The sequence below is a fragment of the Trichechus manatus genome, unplaced genomic scaffold (assembly GCF_000243295.1).
Source record: "Trichechus manatus latirostris isolate Lorelei unplaced genomic scaffold, TriManLat1.0 scaffold00080, whole genome shotgun sequence".
Lineage (NCBI taxonomy): Eukaryota > Metazoa > Chordata > Mammalia > Sirenia > Trichechidae > Trichechus > Trichechus manatus.
In genome coordinates, this window is record NW_004444016.1 from 8545938 (window position 1) to 8570976 (window position 25039).

The window sequence follows — 25039 nt, forward strand, 5'->3', positions numbered from 1 at the left end:
GGCTTTTAATTATTTCCTTTCTTCCCTCATTTTCCTGGCCCTTCTCCGTCATGGCGTCCCTGGGTTGACTGCCAGTATCTGGCCCTGTTTTTTCTGGAAAATGACAAAGTCTGGAGAGCAGAGAGCATTCCTTTCTAACTTTTAGGTAAAGATAAATAAATGAGACATTTATTCGCTATCTTTTAGTAATACTGCAATAGGTAAAAGAAGGAAGACAATGTATCTGCCTTCCTAGTTAAAAAATACTGCTATTTAAGAAAACAAACTTCTTTTGGGGAAAATATTAAGTGTGATGATAGTGGAATACATGTTATTCTAATAGCACGTCTAAAAGTAAGAATCTGGCCTTCTTTTCAGCTTTGAGGAATAATATCACTACCTCTTCAGTCTCTTAAATTTGAAGATTAAATTATATATTCATGTGATTTTTTCCTGTGAAATTTCAAGAGACCAATGTTACTTTCAGGACCAAGGTTCCCCTGACCCAAGCCTTGGCATTTTCCATCACCTCATATGCATGTGAAAGCCAGACAATGAATAAGGAAGATCGAGGAAGAATTGATGCTTTTGAATTATGGTGTTGGTGAAGAATATTGAATATACCATGGACTGCCAGAAGAATGAACAAACCTGTCTTGGAAGAAGGACAGCCAGAATGCTCCTTAGAAGCAAGCATGGTAAGACTTCATCTCATGTACTTTGGACATGTTATCAGGAGGGCCCAGTCCCTGGAGAGAGACATCATGCTTGGTGAAGTAGAGGGTCAGTGAAAAAGAGGATGACTCTCAATGAGATGGATTGACACAGTGGCTGCAACAATGGGCTCAAACATAGCAATGATTGTGAGGATGGAGCAGGACCAGGAGTGTTTTGTTCTGTTGTACATAGGGTTGCTATGAGTCAGAACTGACTCCACGGCACCTAACAACATCAGTGTTACTTTATTTAAAATAGATTACTTTTGAGTAAAACACGACCTTCAAAAGTTCAGGGCTTCTGATAAATATTCAGAGCACAATGGAAAGGAAATGGGATGATCCAATTTAAAAAGAGTCTAGCTTACTTTCTAAAAGTTTATTTTTACTTCTGATTTTTTCACCCTTCAGTCAAAGAGCAGCTGTCCTGGATTATGTAGCTTGGGAAATTGTAAAGTTGTCAAGCTATACTGCAGAAGAAGTGAAGCGGTGGTTTTGTTCTCTTTGTGTTATTCAAGCGCTCTCTACCACTCCTGGAATACTAAAAGAGGAAAGCACATAGCTTGGGAATACTGGATTTTTACCGTGTATTGCAGTTTAGTGGCATTTAGACAAGTTTAATTAAATAGGCATGATAGTTTATCTTTTTTATATTTATATTGTAGAATGATTAACTACTTCCTTGGCAATCAACTAAAACAAACTGTAGATCAGGTTAATGAGTTTTTCTGGGTGTGCAGTAACTGGTTAGGCCTCTGGGCGCCGCTGTTCGCCAGTCTGGGAGACACACGCAGCAATCACGCACATGCAAAAAAAAAAAAAAAAAAAGTCTGTGCCTCTTAGAACCTTATTCATCGCTAGATTAAAATCAGTCGTCCTGAGACTGCCCCAAACTCTACTTCTGGACAACTTCCTGCCCTGAAGTCTCCTGAAAATTCCATTGGTTTAGGCCTAGAGCAGGAGAGAAACGATATCCTTGGTGCTGGACTGGGAGAAAACTACGAAGCGAGAGCAACGGCGATTCTGCCGAAGCTGCCTGGCTGCAGCGGGCTGGCCCGGCTCTGCCTTTTTTGGGGGCTGCTATTGGAAGCCAGGGCTGGGAAGATCCGCAACTCCGTGTCAGAAGAGACAAAGGTTACTGCGTGGGCAACGTCGCCAAGAACCTGGGGCTACAACCCCAGGAGCTGACGGAGCGCGGAGTTCGCATCGTTTCCAGAGGGAAGACGTAGTTTTTTGCTCTGAACCCGCGAAGCGGCAGTTTGATTACGGCGGGGAGGGTAGGCTGAGAGGAACTCTGCGCTCAGAGCACGCGGTGTATAGTGAATTTTAATATCCTGCTAGAGGATAAAATGAAGCTTTTCCCTGTCGAAGTGGAAATAATTGATATTAATGACAGCACTCCCCAATTCCAGTTAGAGGAACGGGAAGTTAAAATGAATGAAATAACCACAGTAGGCACCAGGATCCCTCCGCCATTTGGGCAAGACCTTGATGTGGGCATGAACTCACTCCAGAGCTACCAGCTCAGCCCCAACCCTCATTTTTCCCTGAATGTGCAACAGGGAGCTGATGGGCCTCAACACCCAGAGATGGTGCTGCAGAGTCCCCTAGATAGGGAAGAAGAAGCTGTCCACCACCTCATCCTCACTGCCTCGGACGGAGGTGATCCAGTCCGCTCTGGCACCCTTCACATACATGTTCAGGTAGTGGATGCAAATGACAATCCTCCAGCATTTACTCAGGCACAATACCGCACAAGTGACCCCGAGAATGTGCCGCTGGGTACTCGACTGCTCGTGGTAAATGCCACAGACGCAGATGAGGGAGCCAATGGGGAAGTAAAATACTCGTTTCACAATATAGACCATAAAGTGGCCAAAATATTTCAGTTGGATTCTTACACTGGAGAAATATTAAATAAAGAACCACTGAATTTTGAAGAATACGAAATATATCCAATGGAAATTCAAGCTCAGGATGGTGCTGGGCTCATGGCCAGAGCTAAGGTGCTGGTCAAAGTTTTGGATGTGAATGATAATGCCCCAGAGGTGACCATCACCTTTGTCTCCACTGCAGTTCCAGAAAACTTTCCTCCTGGGACCATAATTGCTCTTATCAGTGTGCATGACCAGGACTCTGGAGACAATGGTCGCACCACATGTTCCATTTCTGGAAGTCTGCCCTTTAAATTAGAAAAGTTAGTTGATCATTATTACCGTTCAGTGACAGAAAGAACACTGGACAGAGAATTCACCTCTGAGTACAACATTGCAATGACAGCAGCGGATGAGGGAACTCCATCTCTATCTACTGAGTCTCACATTTCACTGCTAGTGACAGACATCAGCGCCTACCTGCCTGCCTTCCCTCAGGAGTCCTACTCCGCCTACATTCCCGGAAACAACCCCAGCGGTGCCTCCATCTTTTCCGTGACTGCCCACGACCCGGACAGCAATGAGAATGCACGAATCATTTACTCCCTGGCTGAGGACACCATCCAGGGGGTGCCCCTGTCCTCCTACTTCTCCATAAACTCTGACACAGGAGTCCTATATGGGCTGCGCTCCTTTGACTTTGAGCACTTCTGCGACCTGAAGTTGTGGATGACAGCAAGGGACAGTGGGGACCCATTGCTCAGCAGCAGCGTATCACTGACCCTGTTTGTGCTGGACCAGAACGACAACGCACCTGAGATCCTGTACCCCACCCTCCCCATTGATGGTTCCACCTGAGTGGAGCTGGCACCCCGCTCAGCAGAGCCTGGCCACCTGGTGACCAAGATAGTGGCAGTAGACAGAGACTCTGGCAGAACGCCTGGCTGTCCTACCACCTGCTTAAGGCCAGCGAGCCAGGGCTCTTCAAAGTGGAGGTGCACACAGGTGAGGTGCGCACGGCCCGGTCCCTGCAGGACAGAGACGCGCTCAAGCAGAGCTTGGTGGTGGCCGTCCAGAACCACAGCCAGCCTCCTCTCTCAGCCACCGTCACACTAACCGTGGCCGTGGCCGTGGCCGACAGCATCCCTGATATCCTGGCTGATCTAGGCAGCATCAAAAACCCTGCCGACCGGGATGACTCAACCCTCACACTGTAGCTGGTAGTGGCAGTGGCCGCAGTCTCCTGCGTCTTTCTTGCCTTCGTCATTGTGCTGATGGCGTTCAGGCTTAGGCCCTGGCACACATCGCACCTGCTCCAGACTAGGAGCAGAGGATTGGCGGACGTGCCCGCCTCTCACTTTGTGGGTGTGGACGGCGTGCAGGCTTTCCTGCAGACCTATTCCCACGAGATCTCCCTCACCGCAGATTCCCGGAAGAGCCACCTGATCTTCCCCCAGCCCAGCTACACAGACATGCTCATCAGCCATGACAGCTATGAGAAAAAGGATTTTCTATCTGCACCTCACTCTTTACTTGAAGACAAAAAGGAAACATTACTTCAGGTAAACTCTTTATAGTGAACTTATATGCTCTCTCCATAAAAAAATAATTCCTGATTTTACTTACTTGCTTTCACTCTTTACTGCAGTTTTTCTATTTCGCATATATACCTGTAGATTTCTGTTACGAGTCCTGGAAAATCATTATTAAGCCCATCTGTGTGTTTATATCCAGATAGATTTATAATTGTTTTAACATCAAAAAGGAGGTTGTAGCCATAATCTGGTTGATTAGGGCCAAGAGTCTGACGTGTGAAAGTGCTGTCCACATTGTGGTAAGAGCACTGCATTAGCAACAAGGAGATCTGGCTTCTAATACCTTCTTGCTTACCTCTGGCCAAATCATTTTATTGCTCTGGTTTTACCATCCTCTTATCCGCAAAGGATAAGGTTGGACTAAAAATTTTCCCAAATTCCTTCTTGTTTTCAAATGGATTCTTATAAATGTCCTTCAGCCTTTTTCATTTTCAGCTTCTTCAAAAGGAGTCCGTTAGATCATCCTTTGTCACTAAAACTTAACATGTTTCCTGAGTTTATATGTGAAACAGGAAATGGGTTAAGAGTTACATTTCTATATGTTTCTTCCTAGTAAAACTTCAAAATTGTAGTATTAAGAATTTATATTGGTCAAATTATTTCAAGGAGATGCTTACAGTGTAACTCTGCTCATGTTAAGTTTGTATACCAGTCTTCTAAAGAAGCAGTTGTTCCCTGAAGAAATGAGTATATTCAATAAACAATTATAGATACAGTGCTTTATGTGGACAAGTTAGCAGGCTTTTCTTCATCTTTATATCAGCATTATAGTCAATGATGGTTTTATAACTTTTCCCATTCTGAGAAATTGTAAAGAATTTCAATTATTCTGACATATATTTAAGAATAAAAAGACTCAACAATATTTACGTGACTGATATTGTTTTCAGATTTCCTTAAGTTACTATTAACTTCTAATTTACCCTTGAGTTTAATGTAGATGTCATCTGTTAGGATACTATAATAATTTTTTTGAGGGGGGGACATTTAAGAGTAAAAATGTCTTAAGTAGTATTTTTATTCATGCAAATATAAAATTATGGAAATCTATATACACTGCAAATTTAACATTGTTGAATATATTAGCTTTGTTTAGTCTCATGAAATATTTTGTGCATGCTGAAGTATATACCTAATGTCTAAATAATTTATGAAATGAAGTAATAAAATGAACAGAAAATTTAACATGCAACTTGATAAAGAGTTTTAAAGCCTTCTGACTGAAACATTTTACCTGTAATGAAAACAACTAACAAAAATCATGTATATATTCCATTTTAATGTGTGTGTTAATTCTTCACAAGAAGGAATGCATCATAGAGGAGTAAGTTCATGCTTTTATATACTTACTGTGCTCCAAGATATTACAGAGATAGATGAAATATAAAAAGAGGAAAGCAAAAGAGCAGTCAGACACAAATAGAAGGTAAGTGTGTTAATGGACCAGAGATGGAACAGAAAGTGGTGAGTCAGACTAAAGTCATGGGAGTTCTAGCCTTAGACTTAAAAACAGACATTGCAGAGCATGAGATTGGCTCCAACTGTGTAGTGGGAACTAAAAGTGCCTTAGGCTGGACTGCTTGAATCCAAAATAAGCAATGATGCCCCTTAGCTAGTAAAAAGGAGGGGGGCTTGCATAAAAATGCTGCCTATCAATTCCTGTGGTTATAACTCATTTGAAGTTGCAGACCACAGGAGAGAGATGGACACAGATGCTGACTTCAGGTAACAAACACTGAGCCCCTCAGACTTGAACTGTGATATTCAGAATACACTGCTATGCAAGACTCAAAACACCACTGAAGGACTTAGATATGGCCTAGGACTTGGAGTCAGATAGAACAATTTCAGAACTATTAAAGACAGAGCACTGAACCCAGGAGGGAGGAAGAGAGGGAAAGAGAGTAGAAGAGAGAGAGGGGAAAAAAATGTTTTTTTAATCTTTCACTTAAATGTGCAAATCAAAATTATGAAATGAATAAAGCTAACACTAAGAAAAACAGCAACATCAACCAGAACATTAATTTACACCAGATGAAATAAATTTTATAGAGAAGCTGAGACTTCACATAACTATGTTGCAATGCCCAATAAAATACATGAAGAAATCATATTTATAACAAGAAAAAACATATTAAACAATAAGTTATGAGTACATAAAAGCAATAGTTAGAAAACAAATAGAATTATTGTTACTGAAGTAAAAAGAAAACTCAATAGTTGAGATAAGATTGGTTAGGGGACACTGAACTTTTGTTAAGGGTAATGGAAAAATTTGGGAATGATGCTGGTTGAACAACATGATGAACATATTTAATGTCACTGAACCGTACACGTGAAGATGTTGAGATGGCAAATGCTTTATTTACATATTTACCACAATTTAAAAAAAGAAGAAAATGAGATTGGAGACAACTGAATATAATATTAGTGAACTGGAAGATTGTGAGAGAAATTCACCCAGAATGCAGCACTAAAGGACCATTAAATTAAACAAATTTATAATGTGATAAAGAATAATAAAAACTTACAAAAAAAATGCCATATATAATGGTGAAAATCTAGAAGCATTTCTATTCAAATCAAGGCAAGACAGGCATGCTGATATTGCAGCACCTCTTAAATGTTATACTGAAGGAACTAACCAAAGCAAATAGCTAAGAAAATGAAGTTAAAGATATAAAAATTGAGATGTAAAAGACAAAATTATTCTTTGCAGACATTGTGATTTTTTCATGTAGAAATATCCCACTTATTTTACAGACAAAATTATTAGAATAATAGAGTTTCATAACATTGCTAAATACAAGGTCAACATATTAAAATCAATAGCTTCTCTATTCACCAGTAACAAGTATATAAAAGAAATAAGAAAAAAAAATTCATTTCCAACAGCAACACAGACTATAAGGTACCTCACAAAAACATATTCAAAAACTTTATAGAGAAAAGTTATTGAAGAATATGAAGGAAGACCTGTATATTCTAAAGATTATGAAAGCTTTATCAACTCTCCAAAAATTAATCTATAACTTCAACACAATTCCAATTACAGTATTAGTGGTATTTTTTATTATACTTGAACCTAATGCATATATATGGAATAGCAAATGTATAAGAACAGCCAAAATAATTTCAAAGAAAAATAACAACGTGGGGGAAATTGCCCTGTCATAAATCAAGACTTTTCTTAAAGTTTTGGTTGTTAAACTGGACATGGCAATCAACAAAGAATAGAGAGCCCACAAAAAAAAAAAGAATGTGTACACACACACACAAACTTGATCTATAACAGAAGTGGCATTACAAGTCAGAGGGTAAGAAATAATCAATAAAGATTTCTGAAATGACTATTTGTGTGGGAAAAAAATAGATCCCTAACTCACATTAATCACAAAAATAAATTTCATGTAGGATGAAGAACTAAACATGAAAAACAAAACATTAAATATTTTAGAAGAAGACATAGGATAGTATCACAGCTTTGAAACACAGAAGATGGTAAAAATCATAAATTGTAAATGCAAAGAATCAGTAATTTTAGAAATATTAAAAGTTAAACTTCTATATTTAAAATGGCACCATAAACAAAGTGAAAACAATCCAGAAACTGGGAAAGATTATTTGTAACCGTTATAGTAGACAACGATATATGGGAAAATAAATTTTGGTATTTTTCACACAATGAAATATTATACAGCAGTTAAAAACTAACATTATCAACATAAATAAAACAAAAAAATGTGATGTTGAGCAAAGAGTACATTGCAGAATAAATATGACATGATACAGTATGAATTAGAAATAGGCCAAAAATTTTATAGATACATGCATATGCAGTAAAAAGGTTAAAATATAGATGGAAATAATAAGTGCTATATTCAGATGAGGTAATTGCCATAGGGAGGGAGGAATGGGACTATAACTGGGAAAGGTTTTAGAAGAATTACTCTCTTTCTGTAGGTTTGTTTTTAAAATTCAGCGCCAATAACCATAGTAATAATCATTTCAGGCAAGAATCATCAATGGCGAAAGCTTATTTAGAAACAGAATATTTATATAGTCTCAAAGTATCTCCATACAAGATACTTATTAATTGCAAAGGAAAAAATAGTAATTTTATAATGGAGAAATCTAGAGTCACCACCTTAACCAAGTGATCAAAGTTAACATAGCAGTAATGGGACAAAGATATCATATGCCTCCTGATATGATACACCGAGGAGGACATAACACTATTTCCTGCCCAAAACTACATAATCTGAATCTAATCATGAAAATATATATATATACAAACCCAAATTAGGGACCTTCTACAAAATAACTGGTCAGAACTCTTCAAAAGTATAAAGTTTTGTAAGACAAAGACGGAAGAACTGCTCCAGATTAAATGCAACTGAAGAGGCATAACTAAATGCAATGTGTGATCCTGGGTTGGATCTTAGACCAGAAAAAGATTTTTTCTTTTGCTATAAAAATACATGATTGTGACAACTGGCAAAATTTGGCTAAGATCTATAGATTCGATAACAGTGCTATGTTGATGACAATTTTCTAATTTTGATAATTATATTTCTATAATGAGAATGTCCTCAATTTTAGGAAATACAAACTGATGACTTTAGGAGTAAGGGGGTATCATGCCTGCAACTTACTCTAAAAACAGTTAAGAAAAAAAAATATATATATATCCATATATATATATGTCAAGATATATATATTGAAAGAGAGGGAGAGAAAACATGAAACTAAATACAGTAAAATGTTAAAACTTGAGCTAGTAAGGGTGGAGAGTATATGGGAATTCTTTGTACTATTTCTGCAACTTTTCTGTAAGTCTGAAATTATTTCAAAATAAAAAACTTAAAACTGATCTCAATTAAATATGGCAAGATGTTAAGATTTTATAATGTTGAATGGTATGTACACAGATTTTAGTTATAGTATTTTCTATATTCATCTGTATAGTTGAAATATTTCAAAATGTATTTTTGAAAGAACAAATTATGATGCATAAGTACATAAAATGAAACAGGAGTAAGAAGAAACCCACTATATTGTATTTGTATAACCTTAGAAAACACTAAATATCAGAAAAAGGACTTGGCATCTTCAAACAACTTTGAGTGACTGACTTTCCATGTGGTGAAAAACCCCTGCCTGCTATAGCTTTAGCCAACAGAACCACTTTCAGTTTCCTTAATATTCCTCTTGCCTCTAAGGATTTGTACCAAGGTTCTAGAATGCTTCTCCAGCCTCTTTACTGATCCAATCCTACCCTTTTGGATTCAGCTTCAATCATGTCCTGAGAAAGTTTTTCCTGTCTCCCAAATCTAGGTGGATATGTATTCTCCCAGCATCCAGTGCTCCCCACCATCACAGCAGTTACCATACTCTATCATACTACCATGTTGACTTTTCTGTGTTCTTCACTATGTTGTAAGCTTCCTGACGACAGGGACTGTGTCCATCAGGTTCACCGTTTTGTATCTTCAGCATCAAGCAAAGTGTCAGGCAAATGATATTATTGTTGTTAGGTGCCCTTGAGTCAGTTCCAATTCATAGCAACCCTTTGTACAATGGAACGAAATGCTGCCCAGTCCTTCACCATCCGCACAATCATTGCTATGTTTGAGCCCATTTTTGCAACCACTCTGTCATTCCATCTCATCGAGGGTCTTCCTCTTTTTTGCTGACTCTCTACAAATGATAGTCACCCAAATAAGTATTTGATGTTTCAAAATATAAATACAGATTTTGAAGTTAAATGCCAGCCACCAAGCACAGAAATTCAAAAGATGTAACCTTGTAAGATAATGTAGCTAGTGATTTTGAATTGATCTTACTGTCTCCAAATACAAAACAAGAGGTGGAAGATGTTTGGAGCAAGGGTAACTGGGGCCTTGAATAATACTTTCGTAGTAACTAACATCAAAGTCACACTCGTTTACACCATTCTTATTAATGCTGAGAAAAAGATCCCTGCCTTGAAAGAGCTACTTTTACCATATCTTAGAACGCCATGATTCTTTAAAGAAACCTGAAAACCACAAGGGGAACGTAAACAAGTAACTGGGGTTTGCCTGAGCTAGTGCAGAAATGAGTTAGACCTCTGAGCGTCGCTGTTGACCACCTAAGGAGTAAAAGGCAGCGAGGCATCCAGCCCAACCTTCCGGCTGTCACTACACAAAGGGCTGCTAATTTGGCCACACAAGTTTCCGGGCGACAAAGAAGTTCAGCCTAGCAGCCCCACTAGATTTCTCCAGAGTGATCTAGATCCGTGAATGCTGGTCACCTGGGACTCTGAGGAATAAAGATTGGAATCCCGCCCTGGATGCTGGAACTTGACTCGGAGAAAAAGACTGCAGCAGAGAGAAATGGCGGCTCAGAAAAAAATTCCCACCCTGCAGAAGGCTGGCGCTGCCATGCTTTCTTTTGGCGGCCCTGTGGGAGGCCGCGGCTGGGCAGATGCGCTATTCTGTGCCAGAAGAGATCGACAAAGGCTCTTTCGTGGGCAACATGGCCAAAGACTTGGGGTTGGAGCCCCTGGTACTGGCAGAGCGGGGAGTCCGCATCATCTCCAGAGGCAGGACGCAGCTTTTCTCTCTGAACCCGCGAATGGGCAGCTTGATCACGGGGGGCAGGATAGACCGGGAGGAGCTCCGCGCTCAGCGCGCGCGCTTTTTGATTAATTTTAACATACTACTGGAAGATAAACTGAATATTTATTCACTAGAGGTGGAAATAACAGATATTAACGATAACGCCCCTCGCTTTGGAGTAGAAGAATTGGAACTAAAAGTTAGTGAAACTACTACACCAGGATTCCGGATTCCTCTGAAGAGTTCTCATGATGCGGACGTAGGAGAGAACGCCCTCCAGAAGTACGAACTCAACCCAAATGACCACCTCTCTCTGGATGTGCGAAGCGGTGCGGAGGGGATCAAGTCCCCGGAGCTGGTGCTGCAGCGCGCCCTGGACCGCGAAGAAGAGGCTGTTCACCACTCTTGGCTTCCGACCGGGGCGACCCTGTCCGATCCGGCACCTCACGAATCCGCGTGACAGTCCTGGATGTGAACGACAACGCGCCTGTTTTTTCTCAGCCTGAGTACCCTGTAAGTGTTCCGGAGAATATGCCTGTAGGTATCTGGATACTCACGGTAACCGCCACTGACGCAGATGAGGGATACAACGCTCAAGTAGCATATTTTCAAGAGAAAAAAAACCTGGAGAAACCGCAGAGATATTTGAGCTTAGGTCGACATCTGGAGCTATAGTGATCATAAAAAATCTACATTATGAAGATGCCAAATTCCGTGAAATTGATATTGAAACTCAGGATGGTCCGGGCCTTCTGACCAGAACGAAGGTCATTGTCACAGTTCTGGACGTGAATGACAATGCCCCAGAATTTTACATGACATCTGCTACTAGCTCAGTTCCTGAAGACTCTCCCCCAGGAACCATAATTGCACTTTTCAATGTACATGACAGAGACTCTGGGCAGAACGCATTTATGGCATGTTCACTCCCGGAGAACCTTCCCTTTAAGTTAGAAAGGTCAGTGGACAATTACCACCGACTTGTTACAGCTAAACCCCTGGACAGGGAACAGATTTCCTCTGACGACATCACTGTGACGGCTAAAAATGGAGGGAACCCATCTCTGGCCACAGATACTCAAGTTTTACTGCAGGTGACAGACATCAATGACAACCCGCCTGCCTTCCCTCACACATCCTATTCTGCCTACATTCCCGAAAACAATCTCAGAGGTGCCTCGATCTTTTCTGTGACGGCCCATGACCCCGACAGCGACAACAACGCCCGGGTAACTTATTCCTTGGCCTAGGAAACCATCCAGGGGGCACCCATGTCCTCCTATGTCTCCATGAACTCTGACACAGGAGTCCTATACGCTGTGCTCCTTTGACTTTGAGCAGTTCCAAGACCTGCAGCTGTGGGTGACAGCAAGGGACAAAGGGGACCCACCCCTCAGCAGCAATGTGTCTCTAAGCCTGATTGTGCTGGACTAGAATGACAACATGCCCGAGATCCTGTACCCTTCCCTCCCCACTGACGGGTCCACTGGCGTGGAGCTGGCAGCAAGCTCTGCAGAGCCCGGCTACCTGGTGACCAACGTGGTGGCTGTGGACCGCGACTCAGGTCAGAACGCCTGGCTGTCCTACCGCCTGCTCAAGGCCAGCGAGCCAGGGCTCTTCGCTGTGGGTGTGCACACGGGGGAGGCCCAGGACCACGGCCAGCCTCCTCTTTCGGCCACGGTCACGCTCACCGTGGCAGTGGCGGACAGCATCCCCGACCTCCTGGCCGACCTAGACAGCCTCGAGCCCTCCCACGACCCTGACGCCTCCGACCTCACGCTGTACCTGGTGGTGGCTGTGACCGCGATCTCCTGTGTCTTCCTCGCCTTTGTCATTGTGCTCCTGGCGCTCAGGGTGCGGCGCTGGCACAAACCTCGGCAGCTTCAGACCGCCAGCGGCGGTACGGCCGCCACGGCCGCCAAGCGCTTTGTGGGCATGGATGGGGTTCAAGCCTTCCTGCAAACCTATTCCCACGAGGTCTCCCTCACCGCCGACTCGCGGAAGAGTCACCTGATCTTCCCTCAGCCCAACTAGGCCGATGCGCTCATCAGCCAGGAGAGCTGTGAGAAAAAGGATTTTCTGTCGGCATCTCAATCTCTACTTGAAGGCAAAGGAAAAGAAACCGTTTCTCAGGTAAACTAGCTCTTCGCAATGTATTTAGGAGATAGTTTGCTAAAACAAATAAATTTCCCATTTTACTTAACTTAGCTACCGCCACCTTTTACTGTCTCCTCTATTTCCTGTATTTCCTTGAGAATATATTCAACTTTTAGAAAATGAGTCCTGATGAATTATTTCCAAATAGTTTTAAGTGTCCACAGAATGTAAGAAGAGGAGGGATTAGAATCATTGTAGAATGTGCCAATCGGAACAGGTGAAGGTGATATTAAGGCTGTCAAGGGAGCAGTGCACTAGCATGGAGTTTCTATCCCTGAGTAAATCATCTCGTCCACCTGGGTCTACAATTATTTCTTTCTTAAAAATACGAAGTTGGATTTTATGTTTTCTCAAACCTCTTCCTCCTTAAAAATTTAAGGCTTTTATATTTGAATTTCTTCTATGAATAGTGAAAGGCCTTAGTTGGTTAGTTTCTTCTCACTCGGTGTTAATTTTTTCCTTCAGTTTAAAAGTGAAGCTCTTTCTTTTACTTAATTTGCATGCCCTTCCCTGTTATGAAAAAGATAGAAGATTAGAAATATACATTCTTTGTAGCGTTTCAGGAAGACTTGTAATGGTATCTCTGCTTAGTAAAAATCTCATCACAGTCTCTAAATGGCTATGTGTTCCTTCAAGAGGTGACTGAGTTATCGTTTATAATAAGTTGGTAGGGTAATAGTAAACAGATTACTCTTTGTTGATTCTTTTTATTTTTCTCATATATGGAAATCATATTGCCTTTTATCCTTAAACATAACCTATCTTTAATAGAACTTTGCTTAAAGAAAGGATACAAGGGATTTGGAGACCACATCAGACAATTGCTCTTAAAGATCCTCTTTATACACCCTCTTCTCAAAGTTTCCCACTCACAACAGCTGCTAAAAATATTTCCAGTCCCTCAACCACCCCCATTCCCCCTTACAACCACACTGTTTTCCTTCCCCATTCATCTTCCTGTGTTGTCTTTTAATATGTTAGTTTTACATTTAAGAACAGAGAACATACTACTATTCTGTATAATGAGAACTTTTTTCATTTTCATTTAATGCTAATAATGTACTACTACATGAGCCTTGTATCTAATGGTGTCATCATCTTGAGATGATGTGATTCTTTACTGTATTTAGGAGCATCTGATAAGGTAAAATTTTTTGGAGGTAATGTATTCCATTGTGTTCATTGCTGTTGCATAATTCTCTATGAGGTAAAAATTGAACATACTGTGGAACAATATATCATAAGATCTTTACTTGTAAGTAAAGTAATAAAAAAAAGTCCAAACTAAAGAACATTAAAGACAGTGCCTCTATTAGCATGCGTAGTAACTCTTCATCAGAAAAAGTACCTTATGCATAGGTGTGTGGTGCATCATGATTGATATAACAAATATATTGTATTTCTATTTCTGTGCTTGGAGAGGAAAGTAAATACAGGGAAAGAACTCTGGAACATAAAATGAAAGTTTATCTTTGCTAGTTTCAGTTATGGCTTAAAAAAAAATTCTTCGCGCTCTAGATTTAGGCAAAGTGGACTTCTGTCAGTACCCTGAAGGTCTCTGACTCTTCTCTCTCACATCTAGGCGTTACCATTGCTGTTCTCTCCAATGTTTCAGCCTTTTCCCTGATCTACTCCTCTCACACTCCTTGGAAAAGCCTTTGCTAATCTCCAAGGCCAGGTTGGGGTCCTCCCATCACCTTCGGCGTCTCCCATTAGAGGAGTTATTTCACTGAACTGTAATTCCCTGTTTACTTTTATACCCTTCATAAACTCTGTGAAGGAAGTGGCTGTGTCCATATTGTTCACCTTAAATTCCCACTGTCACAAGTTTGTCTGACAGAGTAGATTCCCAATTATGTGTTTGTTTAGTGAATAGGTTAAGTAACAGATATTGAAACTAAGATGTCAGGCTATCAAGGACAAACTTCAAGAGGTATAACCTGTAAATATGTTTGATATTTCTCTGTGGTTCTTAAAGTTTGTCTGAACATCTCAAAACAGTAACTGTACCATGTTTGGAGCAATACTGCTGACATTAAGGTTAGTGTATGACTTCCCAAAGAGGCTAATTTTAGGTCACACACTTTAACATATATCAATTCCCTTATGTGAAATAAACACCAGTCTTATTACCTCTAGCAAAAAGGATTTTGAGTGTAGAGAAACTAAAAAAGAAAAAGAAAAAGTAACTTGGGTTTGTCTGAAAGGGTGCAGTAAACGGTTAGTCCTCTGAGCGTCGCTGTTGACTACTCAAGAAGGAAAACGCAGCTGGAGAGCTAGGCGACCATTTCCTTGCTCCTAAAACGCAAAGAACCAGCAAGTCAGACTCAGAAGATTTGGGGCTGCTAGGAAAGTCACCCCGTCAGTCAATTGGCTCTGTGACCTATGAACTGGATCCATAAAGACTTAGTTCCCTAAGGAAATAAGATTGGAGTCCTTTGTGGGAAACTGGAACCGAATTCAGAAAAAAACAATTCACCAAAAAACGAAATGACGACTTGCCTGAGATTCCGGAAAGGCAGAGGACTGGCCTTGCTATGCACCCTCCTGGGGACGCTGTGGGAGACCGGATACGGGCAGATCCACTATTCGGTGCAGGAGGAGCTGGACAAAGGCTCCTTCGTGGGGAACATCGCCAAGGACCTGGGGATGGAGCCCCGGGAGCTGGAGAAGCACGGAGTCCGCATCGTCTCCAGAGGTAGGACACAGCTTTTCTCTCTGAACCCGCGAAGCGGCAGCCTGATCACCGCGGACAGGATAGACCGGGAGGAGCTCTGCGCTCAGAGCGCGCAGTGTCTGGTAAAATTTAATATCCTGATTGAGGACAAATTGAAAATTTTTGAAGTGGAAATAGAAATTAAAGACATTAATGATAATGCTCCTGGTTTTCTAAAAGAGGAATTGGAAATACAAATTGGTGAACTAACAGCTCCTGGAACCCGGTTTCCACTTAAGACTGCATTTGACCCAGATGTGGGCATGAACTCCCTGCAGAACTACCAGCTCAGCTCCGAAGCCTACTTCTCGCTGGCTGTGACCAGCGTTTCTGGTGGGTCCAAGTACCCGGAGCTGGTCCTGGAGCGGGCCCTGGACCGGGAGGAGCAGGATGTTCACCAACTTATCCTCTCTGCCTCTGATGGTGGCGACCCTGTCCGCTCTGGCAACTTGTACATCCAAGTAATAGTTCTGGACGCAAACGACAACCCGCCAACGTTTACTCAGCCAGAGTACCATGTAAGTGTTCCGGAAAACGTGTCGGTGGGCACCCACTTGCTCAGGGTGAATGCCACTGACCCTGACGAGGGATTCAACGCTCAAGTGTCCTATATCCTAGATAAAATGCCTGGGAAAATCGCTCAGATTTTCGATCTCGACTCAGTGACTGGAGATATGTCAATATTGCAGAGTCTAGATTATGAAGATGCTATGTTTTATGAAATTAAAATTGAAGCCAAAGATGGACCAGGTCTTTTTTCAAGAGCCAAGATTCTAGTCACAGTTCTGGATGTGAATGACAATGCCCCAGAAGTTACAATCACTTCTCTTACAGATTCAGTTCCAGAAGAGGCTACCGCTGGAAGAGAAATTGCCCTTATCAACGTGCATGACCGAGATTCGGGGCAGAATGGGCAAGTCACAGTTTTTGTCCTCGGAAATCTGCCATTTAATTTAGAAAAATCTATAGATCAGTATTACCGCTTAGTGACAGCCAGATCCCTGGACCGTGAACAGGTGTCCGAATATAATCTCACTCTGAAAGCCACAGACGGAGGAACTCCGTCCCTGTCTACGGAAATGCACATCACCCTGCATGTGACAGATATCAATGATAACCCACCCGCGTTTGCTCATGCCTCCTACTCCACCTACATTCCTGAAAACAACCCCAGAGGTACCTCCATCTTCTCTGTGGCCGCTCATGACCCTGATAGGGACGACAACGCGCGCATCACTTATGCACTGACCGAGGACACCCTACAGGGGGCGCCTCTCTCTTCCTACGTCTCTATCAACTCTGACACCGGCATCCTGTATGCCCTGTGCTCCTTCGACTACGAGCAGTTCCGACAGCTGCAGTTGTGGGTGACTGCTAGCGACAACGGGGACCCACCACTCAGCAACAACGTATCGCTTAGACTGTTCGTGCTGGACCAGAACGATAACGTCCCCGAGATCCTGTACCCCACCCTCCCCACTGACGGCTCCACCGGCGTAGAGCTGGCGCCCCGCTCCGCAGAACCCGGCTACCTGGTGACCAAGGTGGTGGCTGTGGACCACGACTCAGGTCAGAACGCCTGGCTGTCCTACCGCCTGCTCAAGGCCAGCGAGCCAGGTCTCTTCGCGGTGGGGGTGCACACGGGCGAGGTGCGGACGGCGCGGGCCCTGCAGGACAGGGATGCGCTCAAGCAGAGCCTTGTGGTGGCCGTCCAGGACCACGGCCAGCCCCCTCTATCCACCACCATCACCCTCACTGTGGCCGTGGCCGACAGCATCCCCGACGTCCTGGCCAACCTAGGCAGTCTCGAGCCCTCCCATGACTCTGATGCCTCTGACCTCACACTGTGCTTGGTAGTGGCAGTGGCCGCTGTCTCCTGCGTCTTCCTCTCGTTTGTCATCATGCTGCTGGCGCTCAGGGTGCGGCGCTGGCACAAGTCTCGCCTGCTTCAGCCCACCAGCGGCGGTTTGACCGGCGTGCCCGCCACGCACTTTGTGGGTGTGGACGGGGTGCAGGCTTTCCTGCAGACTTATTCCCACGAGGTCTCCCTCACCGCGGACTCGCAGGAGAGTCACCTGATCTTTCCCCAGCCCAACTATGCAGACACGCTTATCAGCCAGGAGAGCTGTGAGAAAAGCGAACCTCTCCTGATATCTCAAGATTTATCTGAAGTGAAAGGAGACTCCAAGCTACTTCAGGTGAGTTTATTTCTTTCTATGGTTAGTATAAAGAACAATTGTGCCAAGGTGGTTATTATAAAGCTTTAATGGGCATTTATTTGGGAAATAAAGCACTGCTGTAGTCATTAGTCCTGTGGCCTAAGTATTTCTATTTCTCTCTCTTTCTGGGCATATGATAGGACTGCATTTCCTGTCCTGACTATGACTGGGTGGGCCTATGTAACTAACTAGTTATGGCCAATAAATTGTGAGTGGAAGTAACACGTCATTTCCTGGAGGAAGCTCTAATTGACATTGTAAGAATTTTCAGATCTCTAAGTTACTCTTTGAAATTGTGACTGCTCCTCTGCCTGAGTCCTTGAGTAACTATGAGAAAAGAAGATCCCTGTGGTTGAACCAACACTGATCTCTAAACTCTGATAATAGACCTTTTTCACTTAAAATCTTTGTGAATTGATGTTTGTCACCCCAGCCTAAACTAGCCTATCCTGACTGATACCAACAAGTAAAACATATATAAGAGGTTTTAGTCTCCCACAAAATTATGCTTCACTTCTTCAAAGCCAGCCAACTTTTTTCATCTTAATGACATAAAAAGTGTTGGATAAAGAATGTAGAAGTTGGTCAAATGGATTTACTTGGTCTTTATTCCCTATTATATATACCTAAACATGATACATACATACTGATTTTTTGCCTGAAGGTGGAAACCTTATTTGCCTAAACCTTGCACTGGCATTTCTTGTCATCTGAGAAGGATAAAAAAAAATGTAGGAAAATATATCTCAGCCTCTGTGGGAGATTTCCAAGCCATCCACTTTAATAATGGGATAGGACCTGACCATGTTCTACAACTTTCTTGGACCAGAAATTGCTAGCCCATTTTGAAATTTATGAAGTTATTTTCACCCACAAATTTACATCAGACAGTTAGCCAAAATTTGACCAAAATAAATTCTGTTAGCCCTCAAAGAGACAAATTTCTCCCTCAATATATTAGAAATAGGTACATTCAAGAGAGTGAGACAACAGGGCCTGAACAAAATAACTTCAATCTGAGAAAGGTATATTCTCACTGAAACATGCAAATATATCACAGGAAAAAAGGCAGATAATTTTGGCATATCTTTTTTTAGGAAAAATCTTTATAATATTAATATCAGTATCCTTATAAATGGAGAAAATATTGAAGTTGTCAAGGACTTCATTTTACTTGGATCCACAATCAAAGCCCATGGAAGCAGCAGTCAAGAAATCAAATGAAGTATTGCATTGGTCAAATCTGCTGCAAAAGACCTCTTTTAAAGTGGTTAAGTATTAAAAAGCAAAGATACCACTTTTAGGACTAAGGTGAACCTGACCCAAGCCATGGTATTTTCAATCACCTCATATGCATGTGAAAGCTGGACGATGAATAAGGAAGACCGAAGAAGAATTGATGCCTTTGAATTATAGTGTTAGTGAACAATATTGAGTATACCATGGACAGCCAGAAGAATGAACAAAACTGTCTTGGAAGAAGTTAGCCAGAATGCTCCTAGAAGTGAGGATGGCCAGACTTTGTATCACATACGTTGGACATGTTATCAGGAGGGACCAGTCTCTGGAGAAGGATATTATGCTTGACTGTGAGGAAAGCACAGGACCGGGGGCAATGTCTCATTCAGCTGTACATAGGGTCACTATGAGTCAGAACTAACCTGACAGCACCTAACAACTAACAATCCTCGTAAAGAGGAAAAAATATTAAAAAATATTAAGTGGTTAGTGCCAGGGGTACTTTAGATGCTCAAAGAGGATATTCTAAGAATCCTATATTAAAAATAGCCTGCAAATATATTGTGAAAATGCACTGAGAGTACGAAGTCAGTACAATTTCTATTTATTTGTGTAGATAATGAAAGGTCTCAGACATCCATTTTCACTAAGATGATTTTTTTCTGAAAATGGGCAAGAACTAATTAGAAAAGAAAAAAGTTCATAACAAAAGGAACAGAAAGTATAAAGATGTGAAGTAGAGAAAAGGTAAGGAACGTCTTTGGAAAGCAGATAATAGTCTGTTTTGATTGGAGTATGAGTATGGGTGAGTATTGGAAAATAGTACAATAAATTGCTAAGCAATTTGAAAGTGCATTTGAAATAAAGGAATTTGGTTGTTTAGGTTACCCCAGACCAGTTCAAGGATACAGGTAAGCTCCAAAAGGAAGTGTACACAAGATTTACCAGTAATCAAGTCAAATCCATTTCACTCACTAATGGTATAAATTAGCTGGAGCTGAGAACTGGCATTTGAGAGATTAGATATACATTCACATACAAAAGAAGCATTGGTTTCATAAAAATAAAGATGGATTACACAAGATTTCACTTTATAAAAACGTGTGTCAAAATACCAAATTGATCACTTTACCAAAATGTGAGGCTCTCCTCTGCTTAACTGGGAAGATGATCTGTTTTATAAAGAAGAGCAATATATTAAGTCTACGACTTTCAGTCACTCTTTTTACAAAAGCTGTATCTTTGAAAAATACTGAAGTGATAAAGTGTATATGGAGAAATTTAAAATACTAAACAAAGGAAGTGAATCCAATGAATTTACAGAAATGTAAGGATTATAGTCCACTAAAAAAATGTAGACAAAAACCCAGTAACTTATTTGAATACATTCATACCAGTCATGCCAGTGTTTGTAAATTCAGTGAAATCACTGAAGATAGCCCCACAAACTGAAAAAAAAAAAAAAAGGCTGTATGCCTTATGAAATTTTTTTTAACGAAAAAAATATAAAATGAAGGAGATGCTTATGAGATGACGACAAACTGGAAAGCATGAGATTTAAAGTGAAAATTTGAATATTTGGCTCTTTCTGACAAATAAAAACACAAGGTACTTAGATTCAAGAGCTTACACGTTCAGGACAAATAGGTGGGCAAGATGAAGTTTTCCAAGATAACCTCTGGGCGCCGCTGTTGACCAAAGGGAAGAGAAAGGTTCTCGGTTCCGCCGGAGCTTCAGAGTGCTTTCCTGGTTATTCCGGCGCACATCAGAATGCGTACCCATCTCCTGTGCATCCTCAAGCGCCTAACAAACAAGTCTTACCCTTAAATCACGAAAGTCTAGGGTGCTGTCATTTATTTTTTAAAACATTCCTGAGAAACCTTGAAAAGAAGCTTCCTGGAGAGTTCAAGAAATGCAGAGGAACGCCAGACAAGCTGAAAGGATGACAAGGCAGGTACTGTTTCCTTTTCTGCTGTCTTTGTTCGGCAGGGCCATCTCCCAGCAGATCCGCTACAAGATTCCTGAGGAGATGGCCAAGGGCTCGCTGGTGGGGAACATCGCCAAGGATCTGGGGCTCAGCGTCCAGGAGTTGCCCGCTCGAAAACTTCGGGTTAGTGCAGAGGAGGATTATTTCAACGTTAGCGCGGAGGGAGGGGATTTGTTAGTGAGCGGTAGGATAGATCGAGAGAAGATTTGCGGGAGAAAATCCCAATGTGTAGTAGAATTTGAAATCGTCGCTGAAAACCCAATGAATATTTTCCACGTAGTTGTTGCAATCCAAGATATTAACGACAATGCACCACGTTTCATTGCAAGAAGTATTGACTTGGAAATCTGTGAATCAGCCTTACCAGGGGTAAAATTCTCTCTGGATTCTGCACAAGATGCAGATGTAGAAAGTAATTCGCTGAAGATATACACCATCCACCCCAATCAACATTTCTCTCTATCAACAAAAGAAAGTCCTGATGGAAGTAAATACCCGGAATTACTGCTGGAAAAATCTCTAGACAGGGAACAGCAGAGTTCCCATCGCTTAATCCTGACCGCAATGGACGGCGGCGACCCCTCCCTAAGCGGCACCACCCAGATACGGATCCAAGTCACCGACGCCAACGATAATGCTCCGGTGTTTACCCAGGACGTGTACAGAGTTAGCCTCCAAGAAAACGTGCCCCCGGGCACCTTCGTGCTGCGGGTGATGGCCACAGACCAGGATGAGGGCGTTAATGCTGAGATCACATATGCCTTCCACAATGCCCCTACGAGCACCAGCCTTCTCTTCAGACTCAATCCAAATACTGGTGACATCACAACCAATGGTACATTGGACTTTGAAGAAACAAGGATATATGTGTTGGGTGTCGAAGCCAAGGACGGAGGGGTCCATACCGCTCACTGTAATGTTCAGATTGAAATTGTTGATGAGAATGACAATGCCCCAGAGGTGACATTCATCTCCTTTTCTGACCAGATTCCTGAGGACTCAGACCTTGGAGCTGTAATAGCCCTCATTAAAGTGCGGGACCAGGATTCTGGGCAAAATGGTCTAGTGTCATGCTACATACAGAAAGAAGTTCCCTTTAAATTAGAATTCACCTCCAAGAATTATTACAAACTGGTGATTGACAGGGCCCTGGACCGGGAGCAGACAGCAGAGTATAATGTCACTATCACAGCCACTGACAGGGGCAAGCCACCCCTCTCCTCCAGTACAAGTGTCACCCTGCACATTGCGGATGTCAATGACAACGCGCCGGCTTTTCATCAGGTCTCCTACATGGTCCATGTGGCTGAGAACAACCCGCCCGGCGCCTCCATCGCTCAGGTCAGCGCCTCCGACACGGATCTGGGACCCAATGGCCGTATCTCCTACTCCATCGTGGCCACTGACCTGGAACCGCGAGCGCTGTCGTCCTACGTGTCTGTGAGCTCACAGAGCGGGGTGGTGTTCGCGCAGCGCGCCTTCGACCACGAGCAGCTGCGCGCCTTCGAGCTGACGCTGCAGGCGCGTGACCAGGGCTCGCCCCCGCTCAGCGCCAACGTCAGCCTGCGCGTGTTGGTGGACGACCGCAACGACAACGCGCCCAGGGTGCTGTACCCGGCGCTGGGGCCCGACGGCTCAGCGCTCTTCGACACGGTGCCGCGTGCTGCGCAGCCGGGTTACCTGGTTACCAAAGTGGTGGCGGTGGACGCAGACTCAGGACACAACGCCTGGCTGTCCTACCACGTGCTGCAGGCCAGCGAGCCCGGGCTCTTCAGCCTCGGGATGCGCACGGGCGAGGTGCGCACGGCGCGTGCCTTGGGCGACAGGGACGCGGCCCGCCAGCGCCTTCTGGTCTCTGTATGCGATGGAGGAAAGCCACCTCTCTCGGCCACTGCCACGCTGCACCTGGTCTTTGCAGACAGCCTGCAGGAGGCGCTGCCAGACCTCAGCGACCGCCCCGCGCCCTCTGACCCCCAAACTGAGCTGCAGTTTTATCTGGTGGTGGCCTTGGCCTTGATCTCCGTGCTCTTCCTCCTCGCGGTGACTCTGGCCATCGCCCTGCGTCTGCGACGCTCCTCCAGCGCCACAACCGGGGGCTGCTTTCAGCCTGGTCTCTGCTCCAAGTCTGGACCTGGGATTCCCCCCAACTACAGCGAGGGGACATTGCCCTATTCTTACAATCTGTATGTTGCCTCACAATCAGCTAAAACAGAATTTAATTTTCTCAACGTGACCACGGAAATGGCTCCCCCTCAGGATCTCTTGTGTGATGATCCTTCTACGGTTGTATGTGGCAGTAATGAAGACCTCAAAATCACTTATGACCCTTCTTTTTCCTCTCACGTGAGTTTCTGCAAGCCTATTTAAATTGTATATATTGAATTTGCTTCTCAACTGTGAATAATTACTTTTGGTAGTTGTTCATTGTTCTGTGATGGTATCTAGTGAAGAGTGTGCATGGGATTGGTTCCTTGATTGCTCCGTAGTCTTGGCAGTTACCTGACTACTACTTCTCAGTCTTTACTGTTGGCATTTCTGTATCATCATGGTAAATCTTGGTAGAGAGAGCTCTCTCCTGGATGTCATCGCTTTTAATAATAGCAGGGCCCTTCCTTAGTTGATAAAGAAGCCCTGGTGGTGCAGTGGTTAAGTGCTCAGCTGCTAACCGAAAGGTAGGAGGGCTGCTCCGGGACAAAGATGTGGCAGTCTGCTTCTGTAAAGATTTACAACCTTGGAAACTCTATCGGGCAGTTCTATTCTGTCCTATACAGTCACTATGAGTCAGAATTGACTCCTTGGCAATGGGTTTGTTTGTTTTCTTTATTGATGTATGATACTATTTTTTTCAAGTAATGCTATGTTTTATTCTTCATAAATACATTGACAGTTCTTTCTGCCCAAGTTAAGGTTATTATCATGTTTATCAGCCACATTCTAATTGTTTCTCCTTTAGCTGCTTCATGTATATTTAACACAACCTTCCGATAATTCTCTCAGTACTTCTTTGCCTTATTACAAGGAGCAAAGACTGGCCAGATTTCAGATTTGAATGACTGTCTTTGGGCTGATTTTATTCCCACTTCATAATCTCACTCAAAGATGTTTCATAATTTTCTTAACCATTCTTTAATCATTGATTTTTACATTTTTCTACTTTGTCATTATTATAAGGGATGTACTGAGCATTTTTATGAAAGACCTTTTCCATATTATCATTTCTTTATTATAGGTTTCTGCAAAATGAGTCAAACCTACAAACATTTTGAGATTTTTTTTTAATGCATAGTATCAAATTTATTTCTAAAACATCTAAATTTACCTCCCATTTCCCAGAAATTTGTGAATCCTTTGAGGATTGTGAAAAATACATTTACTCTCTCAAAGTCTGAAGATTTAAAAAAATGTATAATTACTGGACTTTCTTGTGTTTGGTTAAAATCCATGGGCTGTTTCTTGATGCTAATTATTATGTGAGAAGTCATCTAAAGAACTGCCTAGTGTTTTACGTCAAGTTTTCTCAGACTAGTAAGTCAGTCTAAGTATTCCTAAATAAGAAAGCTATGCAACATTGCAATGAGGATACGTTTGTAGTTGTTGTTGTTGTTGTTAGTTGCCATCAAGTCAGCGCTGACTCCTGGCAATCCTGTTTAAAACAGAAGAAAACATTGCCAGGTCCTGCATCATCTTCATGAGGTATGCTTGCATCCATTGCAGTGGTCACTGTAATCTGAGTGCCTTCCCACATAAGGAGCTCATCTTCCAGCACTGTATCAGACAATATTCTGTTATGATCCATAGAGTTATCGTTGGCTAATTTTTGGAAGTAGATTGCCAGGACTTTCTTCCTAGTCTTTCTTAGTCTGGAAGCTCTGCTGAAAGCTGTCCACCATGGGTGACCCTGCTGGTATTTGAAATACCAGTGGAATATCTTCCACCATCATAGCAACCTGCAAGT

General features: G+C 42.6%; 3 protein-coding genes across 4 annotated transcripts in view; all 3 read left to right on the top strand.

Annotated features, from left to right (window-relative positions):
• Positions 1–1361: 1361 nt before the first annotated feature.
• On the top strand, positions 1362–5139 carry LOC101348273 (protocadherin gamma-A1). Its single transcript, XM_023735519.1, is given in 4 exon segments — positions 1362–1380; positions 1645–1821; positions 1824–3500; positions 3503–5139. Coding segments are annotated over 4 exon segments (2517 nt in total). The 3' UTR covers positions 4147–5139.
• A 5375-nt stretch (positions 5140–10514) lies between these two features.
• On the top strand, positions 10515–13137 carry LOC101348523 (protocadherin gamma-A2). Its single transcript, XM_023735510.1, is given in 4 exon segments — positions 10515–11167; positions 11170–11370; positions 11373–12087; positions 12089–13137. Coding segments are annotated over 4 exon segments (2271 nt in total). The 5' UTR covers positions 10515–10632; the 3' UTR covers positions 12909–13137.
• A 2092-nt stretch (positions 13138–15229) lies between these two features.
• LOC101354188 (protocadherin gamma-C4) overlaps positions 15230–25039 on the top strand; it is a 168077-nt gene continuing 158267 nt past the window's right edge. Inside the window, exon 1 of one of the 2 annotated variants that reach the window (XM_004381117.2) lies at positions 15230–17837. In XM_004381117.2, coding sequence (XP_004381174.1) covers positions 15414–17837 — 2424 coding nt within the window. In that variant the 5' untranslated portion in view covers positions 15230–15413. Of the gene's footprint in view, positions 17838–21009; positions 23428–25039 lie in introns of those variants that run through there. The other variant, XM_004381115.2, reaches the window with a different exon arrangement.